The sequence below is a fragment of the Myxine glutinosa genome, chromosome 9, assembly GCF_964187855.1.
Source record: "Myxine glutinosa chromosome 9, kmMyxGlut1.1, whole genome shotgun sequence".
Classification (NCBI taxonomy): Eukaryota; Metazoa; Chordata; class Myxini; order Myxiniformes; family Myxinidae; genus Myxine; species Myxine glutinosa.
The window spans coordinates 105,438,613-105,459,668 of record NC_136269.1 but is presented as its reverse complement, the minus strand read 5'-3'; the positions used below and the strand labels follow the sequence as shown (position 1 = coordinate 105,459,668).

General features: G+C 44.4%; 1 protein-coding gene across 1 annotated transcript in view; it reads right to left on the bottom strand.

Annotated features, from left to right (window-relative positions):
* Window positions 1-1,447: 1,447 nt before the first annotated feature.
* LOC137435149 (beta-arrestin-1) overlaps window positions 1,448-21,056 on the bottom strand; it is a 154,716-nt gene continuing 135,107 nt past the window's right edge. The window contains exons 10-16 of the mRNA XM_078784631.1: window positions 16,439-16,523; window positions 16,095-16,167; window positions 15,427-15,564; window positions 14,711-14,794; window positions 7,916-7,986; window positions 7,569-7,623; window positions 1,448-2,754 (exon numbers count right to left, since the gene is read on the bottom strand). Of these exons, the coding sequence (XP_078640757.1) occupies window positions 2,673-2,754; window positions 7,569-7,623; window positions 7,916-7,986; window positions 14,711-14,794; window positions 15,427-15,564; window positions 16,095-16,167; window positions 16,439-16,523 (588 nt within the window). The 3' untranslated portion in view covers window positions 1,448-2,672. The remainder of the gene's footprint in view (window positions 2,755-7,568; window positions 7,624-7,915; window positions 7,987-14,710; window positions 14,795-15,426; window positions 15,565-16,094; window positions 16,168-16,438; window positions 16,524-21,056) is intronic.

The following is a 21,056-nucleotide window of genomic DNA, read 5'->3' as shown; positions in this document are numbered from 1 at the left end:
AGTAATAGAAATATGATGTGCTGTGTATTATAATTATAATATTTAATTATCCACAACATATAGTTATCCCCACGCTTTTTGACAAAATAAAACCGGGGGAATATAAATATTGTAATTGGCTCCATCTGTCTGTCTGTCTGTCACGCTATCTCCTCCTAAACGGTTGGGCAGAAATTCACCAAACTTGGTAGTTATGATCACCACCATGGCATGAGGGTCCAAGAGCAGTATCATTTTTCAAATACCGGTGAAATACCAAAAAATGCCATTACGAGCACTTTTTAAAACGAGATGGTATTCATAGAATACTTACCCTGCGCAGTCAACTTGGTGCGAGCCAACTCTTCTGTTTTTGAACGGTTTTTTTTCTTTGATCCAATATGGCTGCCAGACCACGTGAGCGATTACATCATAAATTTCAAACTGATCAGACTAAGCGTTGTCCCTGTCAAATTATGACATCATAATTACGACACCAATGACGTCATCGTTAACAACACTTATTCACCATGTGGAGTTCTTTTACAATGAGCCATGTTCTAATTTTTTCCATGGAGTGGTTTTGGAGATATAGAGGTGTAACGTTTTTCAATTTTTCCAAGATGGCGCCCGTACCACGTGACCTATGATGTCATAATTATAATTCAAATATTCTACAGGAGGAGGCGCTCCTATGGTAAAATTTCGGGTCAATCAGACCAACGGTTGCTGAGAAAATGAATTTTTAAAATGCAGACACGTATGCCACATGTACACACGTGGGCACGTATGGACGCACCCGAATGCCTAACCCTGGTTTTCGCTTCATGAGCACAGGGTAATGAAACGTTGTATCTGTAACAACGTCGGGAGACACATGAAATATGTAACGAATTTTGAGAATTTGACCCCTAGTTCATGGCTCGGGAGGTAGTTACGGACTTCGAGTCACAGGGATCAAAACGATAAAAATTGAGCTATTGCGATGACGCGCCATCGACTTCACTCCAGTTTTGTTTACGAACAGAACTGCAATCACTTCCAACACTCTTCTGAGATATTTGAAGAGTATCTGGCACACAAAGTACAATTATTTATCATGTTAACACTTCTGCTGCTAGACATCTTTAGGACTTACCAGCATTGCGTACGAGAGGCTTAAAGGAAAAACAAAAGGTCGACAAAGACACCATGAGATCTTCAACTAATGCTAGGCCAAGAGACACCCAACTTGGCGTGTATGTAAGGTAAGGCCCCCTGATTATGTGAAGCACCATTCCGACAGTTTCTAATCGACAATGGTTCTGTTTTCTGCCTCACATCACTGATGACTCCATTATTTCTCAATTAATTGCTAAATTGTATTCTTCACAAATTGTTCTGTGTCCGCGAAGACCAAAGATATTTTTGACAGCGTGATATTTCTGGGAAACTGTCGAGAGAGACTGAAGAATAGCAGAATGCATGGTACATTCAGCACAAACATTTATTGATGAAAAATGTTACAAATGGACGCCTGGAATAACGAGATTACACTTGAAGGATTACAAAACTCTTATGAACAATTATTCATCAACTTAAAAATGATTTTCCAAACAGCTTGGCGTGTCTGAGCATCCCGCCACTGTGCAGTGGATGAACGGATCAGTTTGAACCGAATCGTCATTCCACGGAGCTGCCACTGCGAATTATAAACTTCTGCCGTTAACCTCTGACCTCTGCATCGTTTTACCGCCACGATTAAAACCCAAGGAGGACTAAGCTCTATAAACTTCCATCTGGTATTATCCATGGATGAGTTACAACCATTCAAAAGGCTTTTCCCAAAAGTCTAATTATGAAGCTCAGCTTGTTCACATTTTCATTGAAATGGTTTTGTAATGGAAACGTCGCAAGATCTTATGATGCCATGCCATGCCATGCCATGCCATGCGATGTAAAACATGCTTGCCGCATGGCCAAAGTCACCCTGAATGCTATTACACCGATACATGCTTTTGCTCCCATTGGGTAAAATCAGCTACCCAACTGGGAATAAGCATTTGGATTCAGCAATATCCGTTTTACAAAGCTAAAATCACTGTTTATGAAACCTTTTTTCCCCCCCTAAGTGCAAACTAAACTCTCACCAAGACACACACATCCAACCACCTATTCTCTCGCATGGGGAGAACTGTCTTCCTGAGTCCGTTGTCTTATGCTCTTCCCTCTAGGCTTTCAACCCTGCTGCTCATCACCATCTCCTGGTCTCTCCTATTTCCACCTTTGAGCTTTATTGCACCTGCAACCCCCTCGACTCCTTTTGCTGTGGTGCATCTGCGTGTTCTTGGCCACCTGTTCCACCTTCATCCTGCTGTCCGTTTGTTATCCCTTTGCCTTGCGTTGTTGTTCTGCTCTTCCATGAGCCTTGAGATTTGTATTAAAAAAAAGAAGCTTTTACCTAGTTATCAAATTCTCACAACAAATATCTTGTTTGTGACAAAATTTGTCAAAACCGTCAGGTGGAATGAAAATCAGTTGAATTAATCAAACACGTAGATTAACCAAACCAACTAAACCGTACAGAGTATAAGGAAGCAGTGAGCCAGTGCACCACAAGCTGACGAGGATACCGTATGAGAGGTATATACAGATGTACTGCTCCCAGAGACTCATAGGGCTTAATGAATAATCAGCGGATGATCCAAGGGCAATCACATGTGGAGGGCATTGAGGCGCTGCCGAGCAAAGTTTTCAAAAACGATGTCCTCATCCTGTTGCTCGACCTCATCTGAGCTGCACACAACATAAAGGGTACACAGTCATTAACCAATGTATCGAGTGAATATTGTATTATATATACATTCACGTGAAAAAGTAAATACACCCCATGTAAAGTTTTGAATTTTTCAACATATTTCAACATACAGCTATTTGATGTTCATTTCAACAATATCAATAGATGAAGGTGATATAATATAACAAATATCATGAAACATTTACATTTTGTAGTCCATTGTATAATTTAAATAAAGATAAATGCAAATTTCACATGTGGAAAAAGTAAGTACACCCTTGACTCCAACAGCTGGTATTGCCCCCTTTGGCAGAAACAACCTCAAGTAGACGTTTCTTATAACTGTCTACCAGTCTCTGACATCGACTGGGAGAAATTTTTGCCCACTCCTCCATGCAGAATTATTTCAGCTGTGCGATGTTTGAGGGGTTTCTTGCATGCACAGCTCGTTTCAAATCCCCCCACAACATCTCGATGGGATTTAGATCCGGGCTTTGATTTGGCCATTCCAGAAGGCTCCATTTCTTTCTTTTCAACCATTCCTTGGTGGATTTACTGGTATGTTCAGGGTCATTGTCATGTTGCAAGGTCCACCTTTGGTTGAGCTTCAACTTTATGACAGATGGCCTCACATTATCCTCAAGCACCCTCTGGTACAATGAAGAATTCATAGTGGATTCTATGATGGTGAGCTGCCCAGGCCCTGATGCAGCAAAGCTGCCCCAAACCATAATATTTCCACGACCATGCTTTACAGTTGGTATCAGGTTCTTGTGGTCAAATGCTGTCTTTGGTTTTCGCCAAACATGTCTTCTGGTACTGTGGCCAAATAGCTCTACCTTTGACTCATCTGTCCAGAGCACATTGTTCCAGAAGTGCTGGTCTTTGCCTCGGTGTTCATTGGCAAACTTTAGTCTTGCCCTGATGTTCTTTCTGGACAGCAAAGGTTTCCTCCTGGCACACCTCCCATGTAGATCAATTTTGTGCAGCCTCTTTCTAATGGTAGACTCGTGCACTTTCATATCAACAGTGGAAAGAGCTACCTGTAGGTCCCGTGATGACATTCTGGGGTTCTTAGAGACTTCTTTCAGCATCTTGCGGTCTGCTCTCGGGCTGAACTTGCTGGGGCGGCCTGGCCTGAACAAGTTGGCAGTTGTTTGGAATCTTCTCCAGTTGTAGATGATCTTCTGGACAGTCGAATGATTGATTTCAAATTGTTTGGAGATCTTTTTAAATCCCTTCCCAGACTTGTAGGCATCTATAACCTTCTTTCTGAAGGCCTCAGAGAGGTCTTTTGATCTAGGCATGGTGACGCCACACACTTCAACAACAAAGAGCAAACCAAACTAAATGTCTGAGGTTTAAATAAGACAGGTTCCTCCAAGATCCTCTCTAACGATGTTCTAATCATTTGCACCTGAGCTGGTGCACCTGATTCTAATTTTAGGTATTTGAAGTAGTGATAAATGTCGGGGTGTACTTACTTTTTCCACATGCGAAATTTGCATTTATGTTTATTTAAATTATACAATGGACTACAAAATGTAAATGTTTCATGATATTTGTTATATTATATCACCTTTATCTGTCAATATTGTTGAAATGAAGATCAAATAGCTGTATGTTTTTAATATTTTGAAAAAGTCAAAAGTTTACATGGGGTGTACTTACTTTTTCACGTGACTGTATATACAGACTTGGCATTTAATATGGAATATTTTTTTTGTGGGGGTGAACTTACTTTTCAAGATGTCTTAGAACCAAAAGTTCATTGGAATTATGTTGAAATTATTCTAGATTTTGTTAATGTGACCTTTAAAAGAAACAAGGGCCCTGTGCTTTTTCTGGTCTTTATCAATGATCTCTCTGACTCTCTGGAAAATCCTCTCTATCTCTTTGCTGATGACTCCACTCTCTGCCGCTCCATTCCTCTTCCCTCAGATAGGCAGTCTGCAGCCTCCTCACTCTCTGAAGACCTGGACAAAATCACAGACTGGTCAAACAAGTGGAACATGTCTTTCAATCCTGCCAAATCTCACTCTCTTACTATGTCTCTCCGAAAAGATCGACTGGACAACCCTCCCATCTACTTTCTCAACAATCCTCTCCAAGAAGTTCTGTCACTCAAGCTTTTGGGTCTCACTATCTGCCATGATCTTTCTTGGGAAAACCACATTTCCAAGCTGGCCTCCAAAGCCAGTCGCCGACTGGGCATCCTCCGTCGTGCGAAGTCCTTCCTCGGCACACCTGAGCTCCTCACCACATACAAGGCTTTCATCCGCAGCTCAATGGAATACTGTTCTCCCCTATGGGCTGGTGCTCCTGCCTCACACCTGGCTCGGCTTCACGCTGTTGAATCCAAAGCTTTCAAAATCATTGGAATCTCCCGCGATGAAGCTATCTCTGAGGGCCTTTCACTCACTCACCGCAGGCAGGTAGGTGGTCTTTCTGTCTTCTACCGACTCCTCTCCGGCCTTGCTCCCCCAGCTCTCTCCGTGCTCTGTCCCCCAAATATTCCTACAGGTCGCACAAGATCTGCCAGCAACCCTCTGATGGTTAAACTGCCGAAATCTCGGCTCTCTGCTCACCTTCACTCTTTCATTCCTCTTTTCTCCCGCCTGTGGAACAAACTCCCACACTCCCTTCAATCCCTCTCCTCCCTCCAGGTCTTTAAAACAGCTGTTCACCACCATCTCTTATCTTCCCCCATCCATAACCTTGATCTTTTCTACCCCCACTAATTCACCCCAGATCCACCTTGTTTGAAATTCCAACTTATTTCCTGGAAATCCTGGCAGTGTCCATATGTTTATACCTCTCCCACCCCCCCCCCCCCCTTCACATGCCTCCCCCCCTTCACATGCCTCCCCCCTTCACATGCCTCCCCCCCAAAGCCCTCTCCCTCCCACAGATCTCTCGATGTCTCCATGTCTCTCGGTCCCTGCTCTCAAATGTTGTGTTTGTGTCCTTCCCCCTCTCTCCCCATCTTGTCTACCGCTCCCGATGTTATTTGTTTTATGTGTCTGTTTGTCTTTCTGTGTGATTAATTTTCGCTCTTTCACGAGCCTCGATCTTGTATACAAAAAAAAAAAAAAAAAAAACACATTTGACATTTCGAAACAAATAAATCCTTGAAATCCTTGAAAGTGATGTAAACTGATATCAAACTCAATTCATGGACAGTACTGTGTTAAACTTCTGTACGTTTTCCAGAAGTATCTCTTTATTTTGCACATTAGCCAAAAATGTTTTTAACAAAAACAAAAGTTAAATTACGACTGGGATTACTGACAGTAAAATTACAGTTCAGTACTTCGTGTAACCCCCACGAGCATTCAGGAGAGCATGTACACGTTGAGGCATGCTGTTCACGAGATTTGCCAAGGTTTGGACAGGAATCGCTTGCCATGCAGTGACAATAGCCTGCTACAATTCACGCACAGAGGTCGGCTGCTGGTCCAAGTGGTCGATTTGACGCGTTAATTCTGCCCACAAGTTCTCGATCGGATTCATATCCGGGGACATGGCAGGCCACTCCATATGCTCTACACCACGGTCAGAAAGAAAGTGTTGGATCATGCGAGCACGATGAGGCCGTGCATTGTCATCTTGGAAGACAAAGTTTCCTTGAAAGGCTGCACGAGCAAATGGAAGCAATGTTTCTTCCAGAATGGCCCTGTGCTTGAACTGGTTCAGGTTTCCATTCAGAACAACCAGGTCAGTTTTGCCTCCTGCATGAAAAGCAGCCCAAACAGTCACCCCACCACCTCCAGCTTGGACTCTTGGCACTATACAATCTTTGTTGTAGGCTTCATGCATTTGTCTGCACACTCGGACGCAACCATCTTGACGATAGACCATAAATCTAGACTCGTCACTGAAGATCACGTGATTCCAGTGTCCTGGCTGCCATTGACGGTGCTCTCTGGCCCACTGCAATCGGCGCTGGCGGTGTTGTCTGGTCAGGCGTGGCTTTCTCAGGGGACGCCTGGCACGATAGCCTGCTTGAACCAGTCGTTGGTTGACTAGCCTTCTGGATACAGGCACATTTGTCAGTTGTTGCCACTCAGCCCTAAGCTGATTAGCTGACTTGGTACGGCCATTGCGGACTAACCGGTGCAGCTGGCGACCATCCCTCCTTGTGGTTCTGCGGGGACGTCCTGGCCTCGGTATTGGAGTAGGGACACCCCTCTGAGCATTTCGTTTCAGGATCTTTGACACCTGACCTTGAGTGATGCCATACTGCCGAGCAATAGCACGCTGTTTCATGCCGTAATTTCGTAAAGGCACCACTCCATGACAAACAGCATTGTCGAGTTGACGGACCATCTCCAGAGGAAGCGGCAATAACTTTTGTAGACGTGCAGCAGTTGTTTTCCACTAATACAGAACGCAACAACCCTTATATACCCGATTGTGAAGCCAATCGTCAAATGTACCTGTCCGTACATTTTGCCACGCCACCTGTGATATAATCCTGTTGTTGACTTCTTGCTGCGACAGACAATCAGTGACATGGTTCTTTTAACAAATAAATCACCAAAGTGTAAAAGAAACTCACTAGATTGATATACTGAGTTAAGAAAGTAAACCCAAGTCAAGAAAAAAAAAATATTCCATATTAAATGCCAAGTCTGTATATATAACACCCATGAAATAGCTCAGTGGAACTACATCAGCTTTTGACTGCCATTTTGGTGTAGCAGAGGGTCCTGCATCCATGGAACATGAAGCCTTCAATAGGAAAATGTGGTTATGTAGTCGGTTTCTTTGCCCACTCTTATATGATTAATTCACTTGAGGTCGGACTTACTTGGTATCAAACTCAATCAGGTTCTTGTCTCCTGTTTCCTCCATTTTCTCCACCTCTGTGTCCAACAGTTTGGAGATCATACATGGCAGAAGGCGAGAGATCAAAGCAGATGGTTTGAAAGAATAATCAAACATTTGGCGAACACTATTGAGGCAAGTCGGTAGAGGGGAAGTTGAAAGAAGAAGACCGACATCAAATGAGGGTGAATGTGGGAAGATGCATACTGGCTTGCAGGGCAGAGATGGGTGGATGGGTGGGTGGGTGAATAATGAACATGAAGGAGCGACTATGGGAATTAGGATTTGAGTACAGGCAGAAATAATGAAGGACATGAAAGAGAAAATTACCGGGAGATTGAACAGGTGGTTTTGGGTGCATAAGGGTGAAAGGAAGCTCGACAGAAAGTCCCCGAGGAACACTGGCGAGAAAAGTAAAGGTCATCAGATAGTATTTTACAACAGATAATAATAACAATGTAAAGTCAAATATTAGGAATACTAAAGATACTTTTGAGATTATTAATGGGGTAAAAGGAAGAGATAATTAATGCATATTTGCAAATAATACTTTTTTTCAACAAAAAGAGAAGATTGTATTTAACCATATATGGTGGCGTGTTGAAAAGTAATGCTTCCTGTACTTTTATCCAAAACAAGTGAAGATATTCGAATGAAACAAAGTGCAGTCAGCACATTAGTTCTTCCCGCTACTGGGTGCGAAGTCTTGCGATTCCGACACGAGAAGTCTCAGTGCTACGTTAGTCAAGATGCCACAGGGCAGCACAACGTTGGCAATGCTGTGAAGCGCTGGTGATTAGAGTTGGGTGCACCATTACGATCCTGAGAGTAAGAGACGGTCAATGGCGTAGCACCACAAAGGATAACCCGCACCGTGGCGCACCACCACAAAGGATAACCCGCACCATGGCGTACCACCACAAAGGATAACCCGCACCATGGCATACCACCACAAAGGATAACTCGCACCATGGCGCACCACCACAAAGGATAACCCGCACCATGGCGTACCACCACAAAGGATAACCCGCACCATGGCGTACCACCACAAAGGATAACCCGCACCATGGCGTACCACCACAAAGGATAACCCGCACCATGGCGTACCACCACAAAGGATAACCCACACCATGGCGTACCACCACAAAGGATAACCCGCACCATGGCGTACCACCACAAAGGATAACCCGCACCATGGCGTACCACCACAAAGGATAACCCACACCATGGAGCACCATCACAAAGGATAACCCGCACCATGGCGTACCACCACAAAGGATAACCCGCACCATGGCGTACCACCACAAAGGATAACCCGCACCATGGCGTACCACCACAAAGGATAACCCGCACCATGGCGTACCACCACAAAGGATAACTCGCACCATGGCGCACCACCACAAAGGATAACCCGCACCATGGCGTACCACCACAAAGGATAACCCGCACCATGGCGTACCACCACAAAGGATAACCCGCACCATGGCGTACCACCATAAAGGATAACCCGCACCATGGCGTACCACCACAAAGAATAACCCGCACCATCACAAAGGATAACCCGCACCATGGCGTACCACCACAAAGGATAACCAGCACCATGGTGTACCACCACAAAGGATAACCCACACCATGGCATACCACCACAAAGGATAACCAGCACCATGGCGTACCACCACAAAGGATAACCCGCACCATGGCGCACCACCACAAAGGATAACCCGCACCATGGCGTACCACTACAAAGGATAACCAGCACCATGGCGTACCACCACAAAGGATAACCCGCACCATGGCGCACCATCACAAAGGATAACCCGCACCATGGCGTACCACCACAAAGGATAACCAGCACCATGGCGTACCACCACAAAGGATAACCCGCACCATGGCGCACCACCACAAAGGATAACCCACACCATGGCGTACCACCACAAAGGATAACCAGCACCATGGTGTACCACCACAAAGGATAACCCGCACCACGGCGTACCACCACAAAGGATAACCCGCACCATGGCGTACCACCACAAAGGATAACCCACACCATGGCGTACCACCACAAAGGATAACCCACACCATGGCGTGCCACCACAAAGGATAACCCGCACCATGGCGTACCACCACAAAGGATAACCCGCACCATGGCGTGCCACCACAAAGGATAACCCACACCATGGCGTACCACCACAAAGGATAACCCACACCATGGCGTGCCACCACAAAGGATAACCCGCACCATGGCGTACCACCACAAAGGATAACCCGCACCATGGCGTACCACCACAAAGGATAACCCGCACCATGGCGTGCCACCACAAAGGATAACCCGCACCATGGCGTACCACCACAAAGGATAACCCACACCATGGCGTGCCACCACAAAGGATAACCCGCACCATGGCGTGCCACCACAAAGGATAACCCGCACCATGGCGTGCCACCACAAAGGATAACCAGCACCATGGCGTGCCACCACAAAGGATAACCCGCACCATGGCGTACCACCACAAAGGATAACCAGCACCATGGTGCACCATCACAAAGGATAACCCGCACCATGGCGTACCACCACAAAGGATAACCCACACCATGGCGTACCACCACAAAGGATAACCAGCACCATGGTGCACCATCACAAAGGATAACCCGCACCATGGCGCACCACCACAAAGGATAACCAGCACCATGGTGTACCACCACAAAGGATAACCCGCACCATGGCGCACCACCACAAAGGATAACCCACACCATGGCGTACCACCACAAAGGATAACCAGCACCATGGTGTACCACCACAAAGGATAACCCGCACCATGGCGTACCACCACAAAGGATAACCCGCACCATGGCGTACCACCACAAAGGATAACCCGCACCATGGCGTACCACCACAAAGGATAACCCACACCATGGCGTGCCACCACAAAGGATAACCCGCACCATGGCGTACCACCACAAAGGATAACCCGCACCATGGCGTGCCACCACAAAGGATAACCCACACCATGGCGTACCACCACAAAGGATAACCCACACCATGGCGTGCCACCACAAAGGATAACCCGCACCATGGCGTACCACCACAAAGGATAACCCGCACCATGGCGTACCACCACAAAGGATAACCCGCACCATGGCGTACCACCACAAAGGATAACCTGCACCATGGCGTACCACCACAAAGGATAAACCGCACCATGGCGTACCACCACAAAGGATAACCCACACCATTGCGTGCCACCACAAAGGATAACCAGCACCCCACAAAGGATAACCCACACCATGGCGTGCCACCACAAAGGATAACCCGCACCATGGCGTACCACCACAAAGGATAACCAGCACCATCACAAAGGATAACCCGCACCATGGCGTACCACCACAAAGGATAACCCACACCATGGCGTACCACCACAAATGATAACCAGCACCATGGTGCACCATCACAAAGGATAACCCGCACCATGGCGCACCACCACAAAGGATAACCAGCACCATGGCGCACCACCACAAAGGATAACCCACACCATGGCGTACCACCACAAAGGATAACCAGCACCATGGCGCACCACCACAAAGGATAACCCGCACCAACTTGGCTCGGTCAGATTTCCATCTCTTCCCTAAACTTAAGGAACATCTTCGTGGAGAACATTTTCTTCCGACGATGATGTCAAGGCCGCTGTGAAGCGCTGTTTAAGTCAGGAGGATGATGGCAACACAAAACTACTTGAACGTTGGCAGCGATGTATTGACCACAGTCTTGTTATGTGATGTGGTAAAAGGTCAGTGATCATTATTAAATTTAGGATTTTAAGAATGCTGCTGCAACCGGTCTATCACTAGGGCGAGGGTATACAGTGCAGGGAGGAAACACCCACAAGTGGGACAGAGGGTTGCCCAACAAGACTGAAATGTTCAGCTCTTCCATGGCCCTCGATCATGTGAACAACAACAACAACAACAACAACAACAACAACAACTAGAACGGCACTCAGTAGAGAGCATACGTCCGCCTGGTTGGCCATATCACTCAATGGTAAAGAATCACTTTAAAAATTAGATAATTCTCATATCCGAATCCATATTCAGATCTTCACCATAATCGAATCTATTTGTCCTTGTCAGACACCCAACCGGCCCACCAAGTTTCGTCCAAATCCATCCATAACTTTTTGAGATATCCTGCTATGTATCGTTTTTGGCCCTATCTCCCAATGGTGAAGAATCACTTTAAAATTCTACTATCCGGATCCGGATCTTCACCAAAATCTAATCATTTCGTCCTCGTCACATCCGCTACATCTCTGCCAAATTTCGTCCGAATCCATCCACAACATTTTGAGATATTTTGTTGAAACAGACAGGGGTGAAAACATCACCTCCATCCACCTTTTGGGTGGCGGAGGTAACAACAAAAAAGAATAATTTAAACCAACAAGAAAAATGTTCCCTAGTAACTCCCTTAAAGGACACCTGCTTCAACAGGAAGGGTATAAAATATTATTAAGAGTATTATAGTTGATGCATCAGGGCTGACAGGATAGCCTAGCGTTCCGCACACTCACCTCGAAGCCATCTCACCTGGGTTATAATCCCGACCCAGCTAAACATTGACGTGTCCCTCAGGTGGACGTAAAATGGGCATCCCGTCTGCCGACATTCGTTGGTGGACATTAAAGATTCCACGGTGTCCTTCGCGAAGAGTGGGTGAGCTATCACCGGCACCCTGAACCAAATTCCTGCCATAACCGTTGTCGAACCTGGCGGGCCTGGCGGTTTGTGAAAAACTTGGGCCAACAACTTCCACCCTAACAACCCCACAATAACGTGACAATGAATGTTGCAGCTAAGGAAGAAGAAGATGCTGCATGCGTCTGTGCAAATGAAATATATCAGCCAAGTGAAGAGAGTCCGATAGGCACAATCACTACCAGGGAGCTAAGCAAAAAAAAATTAGTGTCAGATCTTGTAAAAGGTGCAAGGTACATCTCGAGAGAACAAGTTCACTTGTCTGCTGACTTGCCCGTAAGCAGCGGCTTTGGTATCTCTATTGATGTTTGGCATCTCCATTGTTTGGTCTTAATAGAGGAGCAAAAGTCAACATAGGCCAAAGGTCAAAAACAATTTCAAATTTCTAAAATCCTCAATTTTCATCAAATTGACTTGAAAATTGAATGGGATTTACATATCAGTTAACTGAATTCAACCATCAACTATTTTTGAGGTCAACATAGGTCACAAGGTCAACATAGGCCAAGGGTCAACCACCTTTTTCGAATTTCTAAAATCCTCAATTTTCATTCGATTGACTTGAAATTTGAAAAGGATTTTCATATCAGCTTACTGAAACCAACCACCAACTATTTATGAGGTCAACATAGGCCAAAAGGTCAACATAGGCCAAAGGTCAACAATTTCAAATTTCTAAAATCCTAAATTTTCATCCGATTGACTTGAAAACTGAATAGGATTTTCATATCGGCTTACTGAAACCAACCACCAACTATTTTTGAGGTTAACATAGGCCAAAAGGTCAACATAGGCAAAATTTCTAAAATTGTCAATTTTCATCCGATTAACTTAAACTTTGAAGACGATTTGCATATCAGGTCACTGAATTCAACCACTAAATATTTTGAGGTCAAAAGGATGCTCTACCGAGTGCCCTTCTACTTTGTTCTGTTTTGCCACGTGTCGCTCTATGAGTGATTTTTCATTTGTGTGTTTGTCTGTCCGCTCATTTATACTTGCCTACATGTCACAATTTCAAACCGATCTTCACGAAACTTCACCAAATGGTAGAGTTTTTGGTCCTACAAAATCCTATTTATTTTTGAGGTCAGGAGGAAAACATAGGCCAAAGGTCAACTACTTTTCCCGAATTTCTAAAATCCTCAATTTTCATCCGATTGACTTGAAATTTGAATAAAATTTACATATCGGCTAACTGAATTCAACCACCAACTATTTTGGAGATCAACATAGGCCAAAAGGTCAACAACCTTTTCAAATTTCTAAAATTCTCAATTTTCACCCGATTGACTTGAAATTTGAATAGGATTTTCATATCAGTTTAACTGAATTCAACCAACAACTATTTTTGAGATCATCATAGGGCCAAAAGGTCAACATAGGCCAAAGGTCAACCACTTCTTTCAAATTTCTAAAATCCTCAATTTTCATCCGATTGAGTTGAAATTTGAATAGGATTTTCATATCAGCGAACTGAGTTCAACCACCTACTATTTTTGAGATCAAAATAGGCCGAAAGGTCAACATAGGCCTAAGGTCAACCACTTTTCCCAAATTTCTAAAATCCTCAATTTTCATCCGATTGACTTGAAATTTTAATCGGATTAACATATCAGCATACTGAAACCAACCACCAACTATTTTTGAAGTCAACATAGGCCAATAGGTCAACATTGAGCAAATTTCTAAAATTGTCAGTTTTCATCCGATTTACTTAAAATTTGAAGACGATTTGCATATCACGTCACTGAATTCAACCACCAATTATTTGTGAGATAAAAAGGATGCTTTACTGAGTGCCATTCTACTTTGTTCTCTTTTGCCAAGTGTTGCTCCATGAGTGATTTTTCATTTTTTTGTTTGGCTGTCATTTGTTTCATTTTGTTTCATTTTTGAGCAGCAGATCTCAAAAGTTGTGGACGGATTCGTCCGAAATTTGATGGACGAGTTGGTTAGGTGACAAGAACAAGATGATTCGATTTTGCTTCATTTCTGAATCCAGTTCCGGCCTTCAGTGGATACAAAATAAACTGTTGAGCCTTGCGGAGGTATGTGCTCTAACGAGTGCAGTTCTAGTTAATTCTGCAATGAAAGTGATAAAGGTCAAGAAAAAATTACAAGTTAAATTTACAAGTTAAATTTACAAGTTAAGTTTACAAGTTAAATTTACAAGTTAAGTTTACAAGTTAAATTTACAAGTTTAGAAGTTAAATTTTACCTAATTCTTCCATTACAAAGAAGCCAGGACTTTAGGCCTGTAATGCAGCCTAACTGGGCACAGCTTTTGCAGTACGTTAACAAATCTAGAACACACATGGACCTTCGACTTGTCCACAGTGCAGCTTGATACCTGTCTTCATGACTCACCCAGCCCGCCAAGTCAGTGCTTTCACTTTGACTCGATAAGACACAAGAATACCCAGCATGTCTTTATTCGCACCTTCCTGCCACCTGGGGAATAAAATAAGTGAATAGGATGAAATTGCAGTGTGGTTAACAAAAAACCGCAGAGGTTACGGGCCACCGATGTAACCACAACCACAATGTGCACTACCCGCAAAAGCCAAACCACAGATGCATACACCGATTCTACAGGTACTCCCATACTTGTGAATGTGGTGGTTTCCTGATGGTGAGGACATTGGACAGGAAGAAGAGTAAATGCCAGCTGTTGTGAGTTAAAATCCAGCTGAAGGCAGCAGTGTGGAGTATATAGGTTCTAAGATTCTGGAAATGATTCTCGTCTTAAAATAATCACTTAGCTATCAGATTATGAGTAGAAACAGAGAGCTCACTAATGACATTTAAGGAGGAGTTAATCTGTATGCCCAGCTGGTGTAGTGAACATCAGGTGTCATTGCACATTTTGAGTTTACCCTTGAATATCTTAGCAAAATCTGGGATGGGCACCAAAATGATATTTTAAATAGTAGTTATAGTAAATCTCTTCTGATAGTATTAAATAGTAAATATCTTCTGAAAATAGTATTTTAAATAGTATTTTAAACGTCCACGTCCTCCAAACCAAATTAAATAAAAAGGTCTTTAAAAAACAAAAGAGAAAAAGCAACTGTGCTGCTCACACTGTGCTGGAGGCCAGGTTTGTGTCCTCGTGCTTGAGTTTGCCATCGAGTGCAAGGCCCTGCTTGTTGCGGTTGTTGCTGAGGAGCGGGGTGAGTGTGAACACCTTGCACAACGTTGAGCTGGGGCCAACCGATATGCTGGGAGTGTCAGAAGATTTCAAAGGGACGGGGGAGGGGAGAAGCAATGGGTAGAAAGGTAACATTAACGTTTAACATGCACGAGGAATCTTGTCTGTTAACCTGACAGTGTTAACCACTCCGAGTCTGTGAGGTCGGCGGTTCCAATCCCAGCTGAGCAATATGAAGATTTCAAAGGGACGGGGGAGGGGAGAAGCAATGGGTAGAAAGGTAACATTAACGTTTAACATGCACGAGGAATCTTGTCTGTTAACCTGACAGTGTTAACCACTCCGAGTCTGTGAGGTCGGCGGTTCCAATCCCAGCTGAGCAATATCGAAGACTTAAAAAATGGTACGTGCTGCTTCCTCGTTTGATGCTCAGCATTTAAAAGGACAGAGCATGATCAAACAATCATAAGTTGGCAACACTTGCACAAGCTTTTATGGGCCTAATGGCTGGCCTTCTCTTGCGTTTAACTTCCTTGTAAGGGAACTCGTATTAAATATGACCTTGAAGGTTAACATTGTTAGGGTGAACTTAATGCTCACTCGGCCTCTTCTGAAGCTACGGAGCACTTGTACTGTGCCGTGTTGAAGAGGCAGATGTCCGTGTACTGTCTCACTAAGGGGGGAGAGGGAGGAACATGAAGGGGGTAGGGGTCCAAGATTAGGTCTAAGATTGCTTCAGGTCTAACATTCTGAGATCTAAGATTAGGAAAAACAAAAGAACTGGAAACATTGCAAAACACAGTACATACTTGATATTTCAATTACTAAATGGTCAGACTCTTTTCAGGATAAAACACAAGTGAGTGAGTGAAACTGAAACAGTGACTCTGTGAGTGACAACTCTGTAATCTGCATGGTTTGTGTGTTAGGGACTTGTGACCCACCAGAGATAATGATCCTCCGCACAGTTTTCATTGTGTGGTTCCTGATGTGGACATTAATGCTGATTGGCTTTCCATGGTAATAGATCTATGGGAAACAAAGCTCATTGCATCATGATCATATGATTGCATAACCATTATACATTGAAAAATGCCCCAAGGGTTTGTGCAAAGAGGTAAGGCTGTTGGTGGGATTGGGGTGAAAGGGCTAGTGAAGTGGTTCGACATGTGTAAGGTTTCTCAAGAAGTTGATACCGATTTACACAACAAAAAAGTCCATTCGGTCTACCGTGCCCATATCACTGAGGTAATGAAAACAAACAAAAACTAGATGGTATTCATAGAATACTTACCCTGCGCAGTCAACTTGTTGTGAGCCAACTCTTCTGTTTTTTAACCTTTTTTTCTTTGATCCAATATGGCTGCCAGACCACGTGAGCGATGACATCATGAATTTATGTTTTCCAATATAATTGTTGCATAGATCATGCTCAATACGTTTCAAACTGATCAGACTAAGCGTTGTCCCTGTCGAATTATGACGTCATAATAATGGCACCAATGACGTCATCGTTAACAACACCTATTCCCCATATGGAGTTCTTTACAATGAGATATGCTTCAATTTTTTCCATGCAGCGGTTTTGTAAATATAGAGGTGCAAAGTTTTTTGGTTTTTCCAAGATGGCGCCTGTACCACGTGACCTATGATGTCATGATTATCATTAAAATATTCTACAGGAGGAGGCACTCCTATGGTGAAAATTTCGTGCCAATCAGACCAACAGTTGCTGAGAAAAAAAATTCACAATGATCGGTTAAGTGTTGTACTTGTCGAATTATGACGTCATAACGAAGGCACCGAGGACATCATCATTAACATATCGTATTCCCCAGGGGCAGTACTTGACAATGAGCCATTTTTCAATTTTTTCCATTGAGCAGTTTCGGAGATATAGAGGTGCAACCTTTTTCGATTTTTTCCAAGATGGCGTCTGTACCACGTGACCTATGACGTTGTAATTATCATTAAAAAATTACACAGGAGGAGCTGCACATATTCTGAAAATTTTGTGTCCATCGGACTAACAGTTGCAGAGGAATTTTTGTTTTATTCATACTGATCAGATCAAGCATTGTACTTGTCGAATTATGACGTCATAACGAAGGCACGGATGACATCACCATCAACATATCTTATTCCCCATGGAGAGTACTTGACAATGAGCCATGTTTAATTTTTTTCCATTGAGCAGTTTGGGAGATATAGAGGTGTAACGTTTTTCCAAGATGGCGTCCGTGCCACGTGACCTATGACGTCATAATTATGAATAAAAAAATTCTACACGTGGAGGCGCTTCTATAATAACATTTCGTGTCAATCGGACCAACTGTTGCTGAGAAAATGAATTTTTAAAATGCAGACACGTACGGCGCACACACACGTACGGCGCACGGCACACGGCACACAGCACACGTACGTAACTGAATGCTTAACCCCGCTTTTCGCTTCGCGAGCGCAGGGTAATAAATGAAATAGCCAAAACAACAACAACAATACCTAGAACGGCACTCGGTAGAGAGCATACCTCCGCCAGGCTGAACAGTTTACGTTTTGTAACTCACTGGTAGGCCGGATCTGGATTCGGACCTGAACCAAAATCTATTCTGCTTGTTCTTGTCACCTAACCAACTCGTCCACCAAGTTTAGGCCTAAGGTCAACACCGATAACACCAGAGAGATACACCAGAGAGACACCGATGCTGGGAGGAGGACAAGGACAAAGTGGGACATAACCGACACAGGCAACTAGGATAACAAAACACAATACACCGCTCAAACACGCACAAAACACTGGCAACACAAGCCTATCAAAGGATAAATTATCCTTTGTAAGTCTTACCCTATGTGATTTATCCTTTGTCCTTTTTGGCACTGCACCATAGACGCTAGTGAGGAAATGCCCATTAATTGCACTAAATAATAATCATAAAAACCAACCGGAAGCCAGTTCTGGGCACGGCCATTTGGACGCACCAGCTACATCGCCACGGAAGACAGGCAGGCCGAAGACATGCCCCGAGGAGCCGGAATTGGCCAGGGCAGAGCAAGAAGCAACTCGCTATTGGGCGGGAGTTGACCAACGGGAAGGCCGGGGTAAGAAGGGACTCGTGATTGGCCAGGGCGGAGCAAGAAGCAGCGTGCTGATTGGTGGAGAAGCGCTGATGACGTCACGGCCCCGACGATAAAATAACTCGAGGACCGACATTTTCGCTCTATTCCTATTCGCCCTTCACGCTTTGATCTTGCCCTCGACGATCTCTTGCCCTTCCTCGCCTCTCGCATACTCATCTGTCCCTCGACGTTCCTGCCTCTCGCTCACCCCTGGTCCTCGACACTCTTGCTGACACCATCCCTTGGCGTGCGAGGAGAACAGAGGCAGACGCGGCTGGGGAGACAAGCTGCACACCTGCCGTCAGAGACGGACCATGCAGTGAGGCCTGGCTTTGTGCGCGCGTGCCAAACAATGAGCAGTTTCCCACCAAAACCAGAGCCGCATCATGACTGTGCGCTGGGGCCTGGACGATTGCTGACAAGGCACCGATTTGAGTTGAGTGCCACAAGTAAACTACACACCATTCTTTTCCAGTTCTTTTATTCCCCATTTGTCTGTGTTATAAGTCTGGTGTGAAGGATCCCGTAGGAATTTAGTTTTACTATCGCGTTTTTCTTGTTATCGGCATCGTTTTAATAAATCCTTTTGTTATTTTCCTTGTACATTTCTAAACCCAGTTTTTGTTCGAGTTATTTTCTGCAGGTTGAAGACTGTCCAGCAGGATCGCTCAGGTAAGCGCTTCAGCTTCCTCTCCCCTTTCTTCCCCCGCATAGATAGAGTCCACAATTGAACTGAACGCTTTGGAGTAAAAGCTCGCTATTGGCCATTCGTGATCCCTGTGGTGTTCACCGAAGAGAATCACACGACAATATACATATATACAGTATATTAGCAAAGGTACCCGTCAATGACGGGGGTTCGTAGATGTCTCACCTGAAATGAGCAATTTCCTTTGGAGTGTGTACTGATAGAAACGGGAATTCAGTGTAAATATTGAGTGAGCAAATGTCGCAATGGGTGCAGCTGGGAACCTCGACAACCTTGTTCCATTCTATCAGCTAAGATTTCCAATTCATACTTGTTCTACCTCCGAAGTACTGCTCAGTAGTGAGGGTGACATTATAAAAGCTCAGCTGGGAAATGGGTTTAGGCATATTTTGGGCCTACAACCTGACAGAAGATCACCAAAGTTCTTTCCATACCAACCGACCACTTCTAGGCACCTATCCCTCTCCACATCGTTTCTTCAGCTCCGACCTCCCTCCTCCCCCCTCTCTCTCTATATTCACCATAGCTTTGCTTTCAGCAATTTCCCACAGCATTTCATTCTGGTTTCCCATTCGATGATCCATATATCAGTAGTTTCAGTTTCACGTTTCAACATCAGTTTCACTTTGAGATATCCGTTTAGATTCATCATCACAACTTGTGATGCGACGTGAATAGTGCACAGAAAAGGTTGTCAAAACCGATTTTGGGAGGAAATTTATCGAATTCTCCAAGGGGTCCAAAGTTTTTTTTAGGGTCATAAAGGGGTCTAAAGTGTTTAAAGAATCAATGATCTTAAAAGGGCCAAATGGGGTCTAAAGGTGTCTAATGACAAAAGAGCAAAAGGGGTCAAAAGTGTCCAAATGGTCTTAAATTGGTCAAAGTGTCTTAAAAAGTCAATAGGTCTGAAAAGTGTCAAAAGGTGTATATATCTCAAAAGGGTCGAAATGGGTATGAAAGGATCTAAAGGGGGTAAAGGTCTAAGGTGCGTAAAAGGTCTAAGGGGATTAAAGGGGTGTAAAGGATCAAAAGGGGTGGAAAGGGTCCAAGGAGTGTAAGGGGTCTAAACATGTGTAAATGGTCAAAGGGGATTAAGGGGTGTAAAGGGTCTATAGGGATCGAAGCGGTGTAAAGGGTCAAAGGAGTGTTAGGGATTTAAAGGGGGTGTAAATGGTCGAAGGGGTGGGTCTAAGCTCTAAGGGGTGTAAATGGTCAAAGGGGTCTTAGGAGGTGTAAGGGTCTAAAGGGTTCTAGGGGGTTCTAGCATCTAAAGGACAATGGATGGAGGTCCTTAATGCCAAACAGGATATCAGAGCTGTCTCCCTTGACATATCACGTGCCTTCGATACGGTCTGGCACCCAGCTCTGCTCTCCAAACTCTCCTCCTACGGTCTCTAAACTCTCCATGGAAAATCTCCATGCCTGGCTTGCGGACTTCCTCTCTGGTCGTAGTCAACTTGTGGCCCTGAATGGATTTCTCTCATCTCCCGTTCCTGTTCAGGCTGGAGTTCCCCAAGGCAGTGTTCTGGGCCCTGTGCTTTTTCTGGTCTTCATCAATGATCTCTCCGACTCCCTGGAAAATCCTCTCTATCTCTTTGCTGATGACTCCACTCTCTGCCGCTCCATTCCTCATACCTCAGGTCGGCAGTCTGCAGCCTCCTCACTCTCTGCAGACCTGGAAAAAATCACAGACTGGTCAAACAAGTGGAACATGTCTTTCAATCCTGACAAATATC